Source organism: Gorilla gorilla, chromosome 3, assembly GCF_029281585.2.
Source record: "Gorilla gorilla gorilla isolate KB3781 chromosome 3, NHGRI_mGorGor1-v2.1_pri, whole genome shotgun sequence".
Taxonomy (NCBI): domain Eukaryota; kingdom Metazoa; phylum Chordata; class Mammalia; order Primates; family Hominidae; genus Gorilla; species Gorilla gorilla.
Genome location: NC_073227.2, coordinates 39,110,658 through 39,128,327, shown reverse-complemented (window position 1 = coordinate 39,128,327; position 17,670 = coordinate 39,110,658). Strand labels below are relative to the sequence as shown.

At 35.1% G+C, this 17,670-nt stretch overlaps 1 protein-coding gene across 6 annotated transcripts in view; it reads right to left on the bottom strand.

Moving 5' to 3' along the window:
* PCDH7 (protocadherin 7) overlaps window positions 1-17,670 on the bottom strand; it is a 426,915-nt gene that overhangs the window by 153,514 nt on the left and 255,731 nt on the right. The window contains exon 3 of one of the 6 annotated variants that reach the window (XM_055385509.2): window positions 3,986-4,012. The exons of the other annotated variants lie outside the window; for them this stretch is intronic. Within the exon in view, the coding sequence (XP_055241484.1) occupies window positions 3,986-4,012 (27 nt within the window). The remainder of the gene's footprint in view (window positions 1-3,985; window positions 4,013-17,670) is intronic. 6 annotated transcript variants of the gene reach the window in all.

Sequence of the window (17,670 nt, the reverse complement as noted above, 5' to 3'; positions counted from 1 at the left end):
TACGTTAGGAATGGGTTTTCCCTACAATTAATGAAGTATCACACTTTATGAACCATGTTATTTATCATTATTATCATTTTCATAGCATCTTGCTGCTTTGAAGGCTCCTTCTGTTTATGTTTTAACTCAGTCTCGATTATGGTTTCATTAGACGTATGGAGCATGGCGACACCTTGGAAAGGTAAAGCATCATGACCAGACTTGAATGTATCTGAACACCTTATTTCTTCAATTTACTTCAAAAAATTGTCAAGCACAGTATCTACCCATGTGGGATCACATACATGGGAAATGTAGAAAGTAGCATTGGAAGAGCCATAGGTAGGTATATACCTTGGCTCCCCCAACTTTACACACAGCACATGTGAGATGAAGGAAACATCTATAGAAGTTCTGAGTGGCAGTTTGCTCTCTGAGTGTTGTCTATCAAAAACGAATGGGACAGGCCGGGCACGGTGGCTCACACCTGTAATCCTAGCACTTTGGGAGGCCAAAATGGGCAGATCACCTGAGGTGAGGAGTTCGAGACCAGCCTGGCCGACCTGATGAAACCCCATCTCTACTAAAAATACAAAAATTAGCCAGGCATGGTGGTGGGCACCTGTAATCCCAGCTACTCAGGAGGCTGAGGCAGGAGAATCACTTGAACCCAGGAGGCGGAGGTTGCAGTGAGCCAAGATCATGCCATTGCACTCCAGCCTTGGTGACAGAGCAAGACTCCGTCAAAAAAAAAAAAAAAAAGAAAAAAAAAAAAGAGTGGGACAGTAGTCCTCCTTGGCCATTGACATTAGCAACAGTAGTTGGGAGCAAGGAGTGAAGAGCTTGTTATATGTATTTTATGTATTTTAGCATTCGTCTTTTTATTTTTTCTGTCTCTTCTGGTAACATCAGCTCCTTCTCCTATGGCTAACTCTTGTGATTTATAAGATGATTTACGAGGTCTATTCCCTAAGCATGGCTACATTAAAGAAATTAGCCCCATCTGAAAGGCAACGGGGACATGGCTTGACAATAGCAAAAGTAAAAACTGGAAGCTCAAGAGGAAGCATCATTACATTACATTTATTTCTTCTTCCTTGGGACAATTCTTCGAACACTTGAAAATACTATCATTTCCCCCTAACGGTATAAGGTTGTTGTTATACTGAGGCACCCTGTAAGATCATCTCATATCTTTGTGTGGCCAGTGGAGGAAGAAGTGCTGAAACCCAGTGGCACTGTTTATATTCAGCTGGATTGGGAATTATCCATTGTGAGCCACCATAAAGAATAAAAGTTTCCTTAGAGGACATGTTGCATCATATGACCGTTATGCAACATTAAAAATAAGACTACCTGACATGCTGACATTTACTTAAAAAACACTATAAGCCAAGCACAATGCTCCCTGCTTTATATTACTAGTTCATTTATCTTCAACACAATTCTACCATGTACAAAGCATTATGATCCCTGTTTCTTGATAAGGAAACTGAGGCCTCAGAAGGCTTCATTATTTGCCCAAAGTCATTCACCTAGTCACAGAATTAGGACTTGATCATTCATCTGTTTGATTTCAAAGACATGGCTCTACTCACCACACAAAATAAGTTTTAAGTACTGTTCCATGCCAAATAATTGCATGAAGTCTTTTCAAATATTTAGTAAAATTCCTCTAACAAAGAAAACTTGTGTGTATATGTGTGCTTATATATATGTAAATACTGTCTTATATCTATTTAATACATAAATATATACATTTTATATAAATCTTAATTTTAAGCAATATTTTAATTATTTTCTGTGAGGGAGGAGGCTAAAACCACAGGAAGCCAACAAAAATAATCTAGAATTACCAAAAGAAATACTGATTCTCCCAAAGAACGATGACCAGTTTTATTCTTTGGTGTCAATTTCAAATACTAAATTAAAAACATTTAACCTTTGCCTTTTAAAGTTAAATGAGAACCCGAGGATCTAAATCTGCACTGTCCCATATGATAACTACTAGCCAAATGTGGCTATTTAAATGTAAATTAAGATTAAATAAAATATTAAAAAATCAGTTCCTCAGTCTCGAGAGTGCTGATCTAAATGAAACTAAGGGCTAAGTGCTGATTTTATCAGGGATATCCCTCTTTAACTCTTTTCTTCTTGTCTAGTCTCTGTCCTCTTTCCTCCCTCTCACAACAGTGTACTTTGGAGGAAGATGAACTGTTTGTCATTTTCACATTATCTTTAATAGGATCCAGTGGGAATGTTGTCCATTTAGGTAAAAATGATAGCTGGCAAAACAAAAACTGACCTTCTGACTTGGGGGTGAGGAGTGAGGTTCAGCCAATGGCATAATTTAGCAGACATCATTTTAAAACTCACAACATTTCCATGGTGACTTGAGTCTTCAGTGCTTCCAGATTATATTGGAAGAGAATGAGTTTTAAAAATAGATGGCTTTTTGAAAAACATAACATCTAGATGGAAAGAACCCGGTGTATCGTGAAAAACAGATGAAGAAATGAACAAAGCAGTGAGCATTTACATCTATAGAATCCCCTTTTCTAAAGTGAAGAAAATGGAATACCTCTCTTCCTTGCTATACCTGACCTCAATTTTCTTTCATTATATATGTAAAGAATTATAGATAATTATTTTATACCTACTATAAAAAAGAGGATGGTTTATTATTCTTAACAATATGCATAAATAACTTATAAAAAAGTTTGCATTTTAAAAATGGGAAGTTGAGCAAGATGGTAATTTGGATTGTGAGGCCATTAAGCACAAGTGGGATCATATAATGCTGTGCCCACTTTTAGCTCTTGAAAATGGTTTCAGTGATGAAGGCTAATATCATTGACATCAATATTTTTAATAGCATTAATGATTTTCATAATCACAAAAGTATTCCCTAACTCTAGCAAGTCTGTGGGATTATAGGAGTGGTTTGCCAAAGCCTATTTAGTAGCTACTTAATAAGTGTTTACCCAAGGTAGATTGATTTATATTCTTCTTAAACATTGTACCGTATATAAAAGAAAACATCTGTAAACCAAAGTGACTATTTTGAAAAAGAAAACAAAAGCACTGGATAGAAAGGGTAAGAATTCTTTCTTTTTCTATCACACATGGAATTTACAGGTATTAATGCAAAATCATAGTAAGTAGCATTCTGGAAGAGAATTCTCTATCATTCAAGTTGCTATCATGCTGAAAACATTTCTATAGTGTATATATTCTATATATATTGTGTATATATAGTGTGTGTCTATATAGTCTGTGTACATACATATATAGGTAGATACATAGACAGATATATGCACATTGTTGAACTTCTTTGAGGCTATCATTGCATGTTTTTTTTCTCTTTAGGCACAAAATTTTTAAATTTTATAAAGAAAAAAATGTAGAATAATGCTGAATGCTTGCTCTTATTTGACTATATTAAATAAAAATTATACTATAATCATAAAGAGAATCTGCCAAATAGAACTCAATATTTATTAGTGTAATAAATTTTGTATATGGTCCTTCAGTCTATTAGTCTGTATTTATCAACATTCTAACCTGATTAACTTCTGTATTCTATTTCCAGGTACCACATATATTATCAGGAACCCTTTGAAAAGTCAATGGCATGTGAATAAATTCTAATACATTTTTCTAGACATAGTTTGAGGCAAAACTTTTGACAATTTGATACATAAAGTAATGATTAATTGATATTTCTCAATCTCTCTCCCTCTCTCTTTTCACCGAAATTTATACATTTTTTGGTGGGGAAGGGTGTCAGATAATCAGTGATATGTTGGAAATATACAACATAACCCCTATTCAATCATTAGCTACTCCTCTGTTTCACTTCCTTAGATTGGTTATGAATCTCTAACTCATTGAGTGTTAGACCAGTGACCTCCAAAACATTGCCTAAAGGTAGGCAAAAGGAGACGTTAGAGCTCACAAGGGTTCTGTGCCTCTACTTTGTAAGTACTGCCCATTCTTTTAGTACCTGCAGTTCCTTGGAATGGTGCGGCACCTGTAAAAGGTTAATGAGCATAGAGACTTTCAGGCATAATGCAAATTACAGACACTACACAGACATTTCATCAAGAAACAGACAAGCAACATGCACGCTGCAGGCACACTACAGGTGGCCGATATTACTGCAGCTCCATCACTGGGATATCTTACAGATTATATAGCTATATATATTAGTGAGATGTATATATTTGGAGAGATACCATTCATAAGTACTATTTAAAAAGAGAAAGAGAAAAAATTGTTTTTCAACAGGTTTTAGGGGTACCTATCTTAGCTTGTTCTGCAGTCAGATATTTAAACCATTCTTGTGACAGATCATGAGAAATCTCTTCAACTTTATCAAATAAATCAAATAATCTAAGAAACAAGTTTCTGGAAAAAAAAAACTGTGATTCGATTCTGTCCAAAAAGTTTTGCATTCGCAATTCAGGCACCTTGTCTTCACATAAAACATTTTTAATGCTAAAAATAAATTGTGGTCTAAATCATCTACAACAAATATTTTAAGTAGATTTGAAGTCTCTGACCTGTTAAAAAGTAAGGTGAGGACTTTTTGATGAACTTTCAATTAAAAAAGAGAAATCAAGCTGTCAGTTTTTCTAAAAATCTTGAATGATTTGCCTTCAAAATCACATTCATTGTTCTATAAGAATCATCAGGCATTAATGTACATGCATTAATACTACCATCATTGCAGAGGGCCTGCAAAGAAAGAGTTCTTCCATTCCCAGTTTCATTTAAAAAATAATCTCTTGTTATTTTGTAACACTAAACACTAATACAAAAGTAATCAAATTAGCATTAGCAGTTCATGTTGCAAACTTCAATTTGTATTGCTACAACATCAAAGTAAAAATATTTGCATATCAAAAGTAAAAGAGGTGGGATTTAAATTGATTTAGTGTCTTAAACAAAACTAACTCGGCCTTGATGATAACTTAAATGATAAATAGTTCACAAATATAGAAATTGAATATATTTATATTTCTTGTTTCAACAATCCAAGGCCTGTGTACTAAATGCCAATGAAATATGAATATTAGAAAAAATGGAATATGACAGTGCATATGGAAAATGCTGGGCTTCTCATAAACTGAGAATTCTGTTTAATTCACACTATAGTGTTTACAACTGTTTATAACTAAGAGTATGTAGGTGACAATTCTGTCTACCCATCTATCTAACTAATATATTACAATATTCTGAGTCTAATTATTCTCAGTAATTCATCATACAGAAAAATGTAATGGAGTTGATACACTTGTGGGCAGAAACATGCCAAAATAATGTGTTTTCTGCAGTATGCATCCCTCATTTTTTATCACATGGTACTATCGTGCAGTTTCTATCTGCCTACCATGATGTCTAGTGTTTTCATATTCCTTTCTCACGTGGTGATTCAGATGGCCAAACTGAATAAAACACACAATTTTTACAAATGAGTATTTTTATGCAACTCATGTCTGTGTGCTTTCTAGGGAATAGCATGTTTTCGCAGATGCAAATCTGGCCTTTAAAATAATTTATATTCTTGCCTTAGCTCAGTCTCATCTTGACAGTGACCTGGTGAGTGACCACCATTTGCAGTACAATACCCTCCCTAGAAATTAAATATCCCCTAATATACTTCTAGGGTTCTTTCCTCCTTGGCACACACTCCTAAATTTCCCTAATAAGAAAAGTATTTCTTAGGTTTCATTAGTATGACTATGCACCAATATTTTATTTTGTTGTTTCATATTCCAACTAATATTTAAAAATAAAAATATTCTTATGGTACTATTATGTCTCAAAATATTTCCAAAAATATATAAGAAATAAATGTATTCACATTTATTTTAATTCTATATAGGAACCTAGAAAAAAGAAAACTGATTTTTTTTTGGAGATAAGTTCTCACTATGTTCCCCAGGCTGGACTAGAACTTCTGGATTCAAGCGTTCCTCCTGCCTCAGCCACCTGAGAAGCAGAGAATACAGGGGAGAAAAATACTATTATACAAGCCATTTTCATGACTTAAAATTATGTAAAATAATTCAAGAATTACTAATGGCAAAACTTCCCAGAGATACTATGAATAATATCCACCTCATTTTATAGCTATTAAATGAGGTTCATGGAGCCAACTTGACGTCTGTACTTAGAAGCTTTTGAGGCAGTAGCTGGGTGTCCTTACAAAAAAGACATACCAGTAATAGGTAAATAAGAAAAAAAAAAGATTTTCAAGTAAAAACCTGGTATAAAATAGATATGGATTATTACTTTTTCCTAACCTTCTTACTTAGGTGATCTGTAAATTAATTACATGATATACTTGGATTAAGTTTTGTTTTTGTTGTTGTTTGTTTAATTTTAAGAAGATTTTGGAGTACTGTAGAAGAATAATATGTATTAGCTTTCTCATCATAAAATCATAAAGGAATGGACTAGAAAAAGGGCCAATTTCTCTAATTTATGATCTATGAATACTGTGATTTCCATGTAGGTGTAAAATGTCACAGTGTATTGTAGAATGTTATGCCCAGAGATAAAGATATTATCTTTCTTTTCTTTTTTTTTTTTGAGACGGAATCTCGCTCTGTCGTCAGGCTGGAGTGCAGTGGCGTGATCTCGGCTCACTGCAACCTCCGCCTCCCAGGTTCAAGCAATTCTCCTGCCTCAGCCTCCTGAGTAGCTGGGACTACAGGCGCCCACCACCACACTCAGCTAATTTTTGTATTTTTAGTAGAGACGGGATGTCACCATGTTGACCAGGATCGTCTCAATCTCTTGACTTCGTGATCCGCCCGCCTCGGCCTCCCAAAGTGCTGGGATTACAGGCATGAGCCACCGCGACCAGCCAATAAAGACATTTTCAAACGGATTCTGATTATAATAAAACAGTTTTAAATTTCAGATAAGAAAAATCAAATTGTGCAAAGATCACCTTTGTCATTGTTCAACCATTTCTTCATAATGATATTATAAGGTCATTAGACTTTTCTTGGTGGGAGGAGGTGAAACCAGGATTATCTACACGTCTCTGACTGGTTTGGCTTTTCAGATTTGCTACAATATCTATATAATAGTGAATCATTTTATGCTTATGTAGAAATAGGTGGGTTTTTTCCTTGTTTGTTTGTTTTTTGCTTTTCTGTGTGCTTTTAAGAAAGGCACTCATAGGTACAAACCATCTTCATGGGAAATAATTATTCTCAGGAGAAAATAGACTAATTTTTTTAAAAGACTAAAAATGACCTCTTGGGAAGAAAGGACAGACCTGAATATTAATGTAATCAGTAGTTATCATTTAGTAGGCAAGGAGAAATCAATTGCAGGCCAAAAGAAACTGTAAGTTAGATGTCTCAGACTCCATACTAGAAGGAAAATTTCAACTTTTACAGAAGAATTCCATATGCAGATTAATTTTTCTTGGTTTTAGAAAGAATTGAAAATACATATCTCAAGTGTTTTAACTATTTCAGGTAAAAATTATCCTGCTTTTCAAGGTGATTCTTACAAAAGACTAAGCTTTGAATTTAACAAGTCACAATAATTATGATAGTCTTGGGGTATAACATGCCGTTGTTGTTACAGGGTCAGAGGATGGTAGTGCATCTATTTTGCTGTTGTTATTGTTGTTATTTTAAATCTAAATAAACCAAAAGAGATAAAATTTGATGAAAAGACAATGGAATATTTAAAATTATCTAGCTCAAACCCTTCTTTTTGCCGATTAACACTGCAGCCCCCAAAACAATGGTTTACTCCGGGCCATACATCCTTGTGCAAAGCAAGGATTAAGTCATAGGTTTAAACGTTCAAAAATTGGAAAATGTGCGATGAGTTAGCTGAAGGTAGATCAACTACGTATTGATGGGCATCTACTTTATGATAAGTATATGCTACATGCTTCATACAAATTTTTTCATTTCACTCTGTCACAGTTCAGGAGGTAAGAAATTTTGCTGATTTTTCAAACTAGAATACTTAATGTCAAAAAGATTAAATAAATTGTCCAAGGTCACAAAATTAGTAAGTTGACTGCATAGTCACCACTAAAACCTAAGCCATTCTCTTTCTTAAGCCATCTTCTTTCCATTTTACTAGATGTTAAAATATCTGAACTCAAGGCCTGTTCTATAACCAATCTAGCCTGGAATGGTATTTGTTGAAAAAAAATGAAGGTAATAATCTATAATGTTTCCTGAAAAGGAACCAAAATATAAATCTAATAAATAATTAGTAGATCTTCTGACTCAAAACAAAGACAAATGAAGTTTCTAAGCATGATGAAATATAAGGGCCGAGCATGGTGGCTTGTGCCTGTAATCCCAGCACTTTGGGAGACCAAGGTGGGCAGATCACTTGAGGTCACAAGTTCAAGACCAGCCTGGCCAACATGGTGAAACTCCATCTCTACTAAAAATACAAAAATTAACTGGGTGTGGTGGCAGGCACCTGTAATCCCAGCTACTGGACAGGAGAATCGTTTGAACCCACGAGGTGGAGGTTGCAGTGAGTGGAGGTCACGTCACTGCACTCCAGTCTGGGCGACAGAGCAAGACTCTGTCCAAAACAACAACAACAACAAAAAGATGAAATATAAAACAGTGCACAAATGTCCCCTTCTTTTTTTTTAATGGTATTACTAATCTAGCCTTTGCCCCAGAAAACAAATGTAACTAACATTTCAGGGACATTTCTCTTTACACATATTTGTGTTCATCTGTTGCTGGCTTTCTTTCTCTAAGATAAACATTTTATTTAACCTTCCTTTGCCACATTCTACTGGAATTACCTTTATTGCCCATGGTGGTCTCTTCTATATTTAACCTGGAAATTTCATTGTCATAGAAGCAGCAAACTGGCCACCTTTAGAGGTGACTCACAAGAACACACAAATTTTGGGAATTACATATTGGCAGGCAATTTGCTCCTGCATACAATTCTAAACCTTAAGTTTTACCCTTTCTTTGGGGCACCAGTCATCTTACAGTAACGATCACAGAATCACAGTCTTTAGAGTTAATTGAAAAGAACTATACTGTCAGTGAGTCCAACTTCCTTATGTTTATGTGTGAAGAAACTAAAGACCTGAGAAGTAAAATTGGCTGGGAGAAAACGTTCCCAAGGAACAGAAGATTCAAGACCAAATATAGGTTTCCTAATCCATTGCTCTTTCCATATGTTCTCACAATAAGCGTCGAACACACACTCTGCTGACAAAGATTCCCAAATATTTAAGGATGAGAAATGAAGGCCAGGCCTTTATCCAAGAATATCACTTTGAAGTCTTTTCTGTTTCAGCAGTCTCTAGTTACGAGGCAAGATTTTATATAAAAACTAACCCTTGCATATGAACCCCTCCTCTGGGCCCACTTTTACCTCCCCCAAAGAATAGCAAGGCAATTTTTTCTGTTTTACATATTTTTATTAATTAGTATGTTTGAATTTGGAATGTGTTTTACTAATTTCCTTAATCCTGCAACTCTGTGAACATGAACACAGTTGTTTCTTGCAATCAATCAATCTTAGTACTAGGGATACTAATGTCAGTAAAAAGGTCTCAGAATTTACTACAGAGAAATGTGGAATGCTTTTTGTGAAATTCACACAAAGCCTTTCTTCTACTCAGTCGTGTGGAGCACTATGACAGTACCCAGCAAGTATCAACAGACAAATGGAAATATACTGTTACAATGCTATTATTAGTATTTATAACAGCTCTAGTGCTCTTGATAAATGAAGCCACATTAATTAGTTTCAGGATCTTATTCTGACTTTGGCATATCCACTAGCACTTCTGAACATGCAATTAAAATATTTCAAAATGTCACTTATGTTTCCATTCTACAAGAAATGCATACTGATTATGGCCACTTGATTTGTACTAAGCCACATAGTTTTAGAAACAAAAATATGTTAACATTTTAGGGGTTAAGTAATCCCTCCAACACTATTTGAAGTAAAGTGTGATGAAAAATAAAGCTATGAATGATCATGCAAATGTATAAGTATGCTCTTTTTCTGAATTTGAAATAGCTTTTTCTTTGAAATTCCGTAAGTTAAAGTTAGCTTTTTATTAAACAAATGGCATAGTTGATTTGAAAGTTAAATGCTGACCCGTGCAGTGACTTTAAAACAAACTAGTCCTCCACTCAAGTTTTTAGAGACTGATTTTCATCTTTGTCCAAATAATAGCAGGAATCCCTTGGCTCATAGTAATTATAGTTTAAAACAAAATTGCTACTTTTTTCCCATTAAAAAGAAAACTAAATTTTAGATTAGATAGATGAAGATAAAAGTACATTTATAGATGTAGACACAGATTTATATCTACTTGTAAATGTGTATGTATGATTACTTAGATAATATTCTTTTCAAATGATTTGGCCAATGTAACTCCAACATGGTCTTAGGTGGAAGCAGTCAGAGACCAAAATTAAGCTGTGAAAGATGCCCCCTGCAGCTACCTACTCCCTTGATCCTAACAAGAGGCAGGTGATGTCCAGGTAAGAGTAGAGGCATGTTATCAATTACTTACCTATATGACAAACTTGATTTTGCAGAAAGATTATGTCTGTCAGATCCCAACTGCAGTTAATGTTTAATGCTTAAAACAATGAAATATTTTTCTTTAAATTTTTAATTCTCTCTAAAATCAATGTCACAGAAAATGTCTACATTCCTTCCCAACTCTGCAGTACTCTCTCTAGGTACTATCAGAAGTGGATTCAAGTGTTCTTCCCGTTCTGGATATGTGAGGGACAGTAGAAGAGATCATACAATGGAAAGAGTGGATGCAGTTACTGTTAAATGTGGTGAGGTCAGTAAAGTAACTGGGAATAAAATCAACAAAAGTCTGACATCCTTCATAATAGCATTTTATATATAATGCACCAGGTCATATGTATTACACAATGGGTTAAGAGTTGTTTTGTTAATTATTTTGAAAAGGAGGAAATACAAAAAAGGATTCTCAAATTAGGAGTCTGAGGGGAGATGACAGCCCTGTTCGGAAGATCAAGTCAAACAAACCTTGGTAACATGCTTAGATGGTACCACAATTCTACCTCCTATGAGAGAGAAGGTGGTGAAGGTTTTCTTGAGAGAATAAAAATAGGGCATAAGTATACGAGCCAGGAAAAGTGGGATGAGGAAGAGAAGTAAGCAGAAACTGGGAGAGAAGTTGAAAGTGAGAGAACTGGCTGAAAATGCTTGTGAAGACTCCTCAAGGAGAAATTCACATGAAAAAGACAACGGGGCTAGAGAATGCCTCCTCCTAATTTCTCTTTTTCTCTTCACACTCCCCTTGGCACACTGCTCCTGTGTGATTCTCTCCTTCTTAAAATTAATTGAAATTTTAAATCCACAAAAATTATATATTTTTCATGTGCATGATGCTTTGAAATACGTACACATAGAATGGCTCAACTGAGCTAACTAACATATACATTATCCCACATAATTATGGTTTTTTGTGTGGTAAGAACACTTTAAATCTACTTTCTTGGTGATTTTCAAGAACACAATACATTGTTATTAACTACAGTCATATCTATGGTACAACAGAACTCTTGAACTTATTCCTCCTATCTGTTTACTTGCAATTCTGTTCTAACATGGAGTTCATGTACCAATAGAAACAGAACATAGGCTGCCAACAATGGTGAATGGCATTCTACAGTGTAAAATATATGAACTCTGACTATCATTTTAGAGGGCAAAAACAAATGAGAGTAGCACTTTTTTAAAAAGAAAAAATCAGTGATATACAACACAAAGCATTTTCATATCAGATCGACACTGGCATGAGAAGACTTCACATTAAGGAGGAAGGTTAAGGAGAGTGAAAACTGAATCCTTTATTATTCTTGGAAGCTGTATTATAATACTTAAACTGATATATTCTATTAATTTAAAAAGGATTCTTTGAAGAGTTTGTATTTTATTCGCTGATAGAATATGAGCTTTTTATTGTCTAAAATTGATTTGATTTCTAATAAAACATTTGCTTCAACCTTGGGCTGCAAGGCACCAGATAGTTCAATGTGAGACAGTAATATTATGAAAAATCATGATATTTTTTCATGCAGCTCAAAGCTTCATGTACTACCCATCAAATTCATTTCCTTTGCAACTAAATCTGTCATAAATCTCGGCATCCAAATATGAAATATGGTTCCCAACAATAATCTACTGTCAATAAACTTAATAAAGACTTCAAGTGATACAACACTTTCTGGTGGCTTTAAAATGCCTCACACATAGATCACTGAGCTTCGTAGTTGATGATGGCATCAATAATAATCTACAAATAACAAGGAAACAGAGGAATGGAGGGAGTGCTAATTAGTCCCAACCACTGGAGCTCTATTTTTCTTTTAAACGTTCATGATTAAAAATAAATAAATAGGCCAGGCGCAGTGCCTCACGCCTTTAATCCCAGCACTTTGGGAGGCCAAGGCGGGTGGATCACGAGGTCAGGAGTTCAAGACCAGCCTGGCCAACATGGTGAAACTCCCATCTCTACTAAAAATACAAAAATTAGCTGAGCGTGGTGGCACACGTCTGTAGTCCCAGCTACTGGGGAGGCTGAGGCAGAAGAATCACTTGAACCCAGGAGGCAGAGGTTGCAGTAGCTGAGATCGCACCACTCTATTTCAGCCTGGGTGACAGAGCGAGATTCTGTCTCAAAAAAATAAAAAATACTAAATAAATAACTAAAGAGATTCATAGGTAAATTCAAATTGTGATAGAAATTTCTATTTAGTCCATAGAAATTAATGAAAATTGATTTCACTTTTAAAAATTTAACAATTGTTTAAAAATTGGATAATTTTTGGAAAGACGGAAATTGTTTCAAATGTAGGTATTAGAGGGCTTTGATTTTTTTTCTCACTCAACAATGAATGAATTATACATATTTAAGTGAGTATGATACTCGATGTTTCTTTGTGAGCCTTGTGTTTTCTTCTCTTGAGGATCAATTGGAGAAAATACAACATGAACACTGGAGTTAGAAATAATTCTTAATGCTCATGTTCAGCTTCATTTTATGTCTGCCAGTATCCATTGCCTAGACTAAATTTTGCTAATCAGGGAAGGAAATCCCATGTTTTTCCCCAATAGCTAAATATGTGCTTCACAAAAACAAAACCAAAAACAAAAAAATAAAAACCAAGAAGCAGACACACACACACACAAAACAATTTATATTAGTTGTACCATCTTAGTTTTGATAATGATGTAGCATGTTTCAGATTATTATGACTTTAAATTATTACTCTTATATTTAGAAAAATGTGTTTTGTTAACAGAAAGCTCCACTGTAGTCCTGTTGAATACTTTTATGCCTAATTGTTTTATGATGAGATTTGTAATACGTGAAGTGAATATAGTCACTCTATCTTAAAGCAAGAAGCATCTTAATCTTATATATAAAGCAACAAAGAAATCAGAATGCTCCTTATTCCCTAAAACTGTTAACGTTGCTAGTCTAACAGTATAACAAAGGGAAAGCACCTAGGGTACAGTTGTTGAAACTGTTAAAATCGCTGTGACAAAAATTCCTTTTTATTGCTATGTCCCACCATAGTGTCAGGGTGGGGAATGGGATGCCATATTAGTGATTAGGACAATAAACAATATCAGATAGCTGTGGACAAAAATTTGCTAGTTGGTAATATTAAGCAGTGTGTGGAATGTGCATTTACTATTGAAAAATCAGGCTCAATAGGAAATTAAGAATACAATTCATTTTATGCAGGCTTGTGACCAGGCGGGAGAGATACAAAACAGTAATGATATAGTCCCTGACTTCAAGGCCTTTGATGTTAATTGGAAATCAAAAAACGTCTAAGTGAAACGATAAGTAACACTATTAGACAGAATAAAATAAAGACTGGCATTCAAGATCATACGATAGTGCATGTCATATAATGCATGTCAGTAGAGTGATGTTTGAGAGTGCAAAAATTTCTGGTATGACATGGAAGAAAATACGTTTTCTATTATCAGATTATATTGCAAAAGTCAAACCACTTTTGGTCTATTGCTGAGAGAGCCTATCAGAACTGATATTTGTAAATACCGATCATCTGATTGTATATTCTCATCTTTAATATTTCCTTATTTGGCAAAAGGATTAAATAAATTATCAATCAAAGCTTCAGCTTCAATTTCAGGTAGTACCAATTTTTTTTTTCTTTTTTTTTTTTTTTTTTTTTTTTTTTGAGACAGAGTTTCACTCGCTGGCCCAGGCTGGAGTGCAGTGGCACCATCTCGGCTCACTGCAAGCTCCGCCTCCTGGGTTCACGCCATTCTCCTGCTTCAGCCTCCCAAGCATCTGGGACTACAGGCACCCACCACCACGCCCAGCTGATTTTTTATATTTTTCGTAGAGACGGGGTTTCACTGTGTTAGCCAGGATGGTCTCGATCTCCTGACCTCGTGATCTGCCTGCCTCGGCCCCCCAATTTTTTTTTAAGGATCACTCATTCAGCCATCTGATGCCTCACTAATCTTTTCTCACCAATGAAAATTGTTATTAACTTGAAGAGTTCTAAATATTACACATGGTTTCTTTGTGGTTTTGTTTAACAATAAAACTGTTTTTATTAATATCCAGAAATAATAATTAATTTATCTCGCCCCCTTCAAGATGGACTTTTCATTATAATCCCCTTATTTTACATCAGTGAAAATTGTGTCTTTGTTATTTAGCAAAGAGGAAAAATAAATATCTTGAATTTTCAACAGTCACTTACATGTAGTACATTAATTAATAATTGATGTATTTTATTACAGATATTACTAAAACAAAAGAAGTATATTGTATTAGGAAGAGAAAAACACTTACTGAATGCCAAATATTGCCCGATAATGGTGTAGGTGTTTTAAAAGTCACAACAACTTTTAAAATACTATCATTCCAATATTTTTTTCTTGCAAATTATAAAATCAAAGCTCAGAAAGTTTAAAACTTGCCTGAGATCACGTAGCTAAGAAAATTTAAACATGTGCACTTTTGAACCAAATCTAAACTTTCTCACCAAATCACAGCACTTCTCAATATAAAAATATTATTTAAAAAAGCGTGTTTACTTTCTTCTGATACCAAGGCTATATGGGCTATTAAACAGGATGCTAAGATTCTCCTGTTTGAGGGTTTAAATAATTCTTAAAGTGGAATTTCAGTGTGGAAATGGTATTTAGAAAATAATTAGTGACTGACATAATCATGATTTTTCAAATGAGGAAATTAAGGATCAGAAAGGGAAGATTTGTTCTCCAAGGTCACGCCCAGCATTCTGGAGGCAGAGGCAGGACTGAAAAATCATTTATCCTGGATATTAATCAGTACCGATTCGTTTATAAGATGTTTTCTTACGTAATCTTAGGATAAGGGAGTCAGGATTCTATGAACTCAGATTTTTAACAGAATGTTCCTCTATTAATTGGGGCATACATATAATATTTAGTTCACTGCAACATTTAAATGAACTTTTGAGTGATACTCATGAAATATGGCCAAACATCAAAGAAAATTCAGAGTATGGAAGAAAAAAACCAGCTGAAAAGTTTTAGACTTATACGAAGCTAAGGAGCATGCATCTCTGCATCACTATATACGCAACGCTCTCCACCATGTTATTTTAATACCAAATGATTTTCATTTCAAAATGGCCAACATGGGAAAATACAATTGTTCAGAATTCTTAAAACATTAAAATAACTTGATCAGATGACACTCCAGAGATCCTCAGAGGACTAGGGAAGGGGAAAAGTTGGGGACTTAGGCTGAGTGATAAAGAGCCACAAGCCTACACAAAACCTCCATGACTCACACTATGAAGAGGAAAGGACAAAATGAATAATATGAGCTCCAAAGTGAAATTCAAGTACACAATTTCTGAGAACACTCTAGTGCATGAAAATGTGCACTTGGTGAAAATTTTTAATGTACCACCATATTCCAAATTTGGCTGAAATACAAGTCATATTTCCTCCTAGAGATGGGAGGCAAGGAAGAAAAGCAAAAGGAGAAAAGGGGAAGAAGGAAGAAGAAAAATCTTATTTTGCCTCCAGAAGAAAGTCTTCCATTGATGACTGAGGTTGGTCTCGTTCTGACATCAAAAATCCTGCTAATCAGTACCGATTCATTTAGAAGATGTTTTCTGGAGCACTCCACAGATAGCAATGGGCCAAATTATCTGGGGGAATAGGTCAGGAAAAAGAAGAAACCAGGGATAAGGGCTTCTAAGTATAATTTTTATTAAAATGATAATTGTAATGGAGTGGCAAGACTCCACTCTATTGTAAAAGTGGCCCAGAGAATAGAACCTAGGGCTACCTATAGAGATAGTAGTTCTAATTCTTGCAAATAAGAAAATTCAGCTAAGTATTGTTTCTCATACCTGTTGTATATAGAAGGCTTTTAAAGAACGATATGATAAATGCCTACTTATGTATCAATCTTTTATGTTTAATGTGGATTAAAGTCTTCAAAATTAAAATACACCCATGTATTAAAATAACCATATATTTTCAATGAAAACAACTATTTACAAACAAACAGCATAGATTTAAATGACTTGCTATTACTTATGAGACTCAACTGGGTAAATGTTTAATAGTTACCCAGTTTCCTGATAAGATGCTGATTATTTTTAATGAAATAAAACAATTTTTACTTATTAACCTGAAAAATCTGGTGGCATAATTGTTTACTCTTGTTTAACCATGAATTTTGTTCTAAATCCTGTCAAGAATGAGATAAAAATAGTCAACAAGACTTTGTCAATGGCAACCAAACATGTTTCCCATATTATTGTGTTTACTCGCTTTTCTTTAAGAATTTTATGGGCCGGGTGCAGTGGCTCACCCCTGTAATCCTAGCACTTTGGGAGGCCGAGGTGGGCGGATCACGAGGTCAGGAATTTGAAACCAGCCTGGTCAACATGGTGAAACCCCATCTCTACTAAAAATACAAAAATTAGCTGGGGGTGGTGGCAGGCGCCTGTAATCCCAGCTACTTGGGAGGCTGAGGCAGGAGAATCATTTGAACCCCAGAGGCAGGGGTTTCAGTGAGCCAAGATCAAGCCATTGCACTCCAACCTGGGCGACAGGGTGAGACTCCGTCTCAAAAAAAAAAAAAAAAGTATTTTATGGCCCGGCGTGGTGGCTCATGCCTGTAATTCCCACACTTTGGGAGGCTGAGGTGGGCGGATCACCAAAGGTTGGGAGTCCAAGACCAGCCTGACCAACATGGAGAAACCCCATCTCTACTAAAAATACAAATTTAGCCAGGTGTGGTGGGTGGAGTTAGTGGTGAGCCGAGATCACGCCATTGCACTGCAGCCCCTGGGCAACAGGAGCAAAACTCTGTCTCAAAAAACAAAAACAAAAATAAAAATAAAAGAATTTTATATTGAAAGTAGATATAAAACCTCCTGGAGTTATTACAAACCAAGCCTGTATCAGATACTAAAGCCCACTGATGTTTTGATTTGCATTTTGTAACCAGGGAAATCCTAATTGTGAAGTGATGGCATTTATGAACAACCACATTATGAGGGCTGCAGATTCTTTCAAAGTAAGACAAATGCTCACCTGAGCAGGCAGGGATTTACTAGAGCTGAAAGATATTGAAGGACATAATGGAAATGC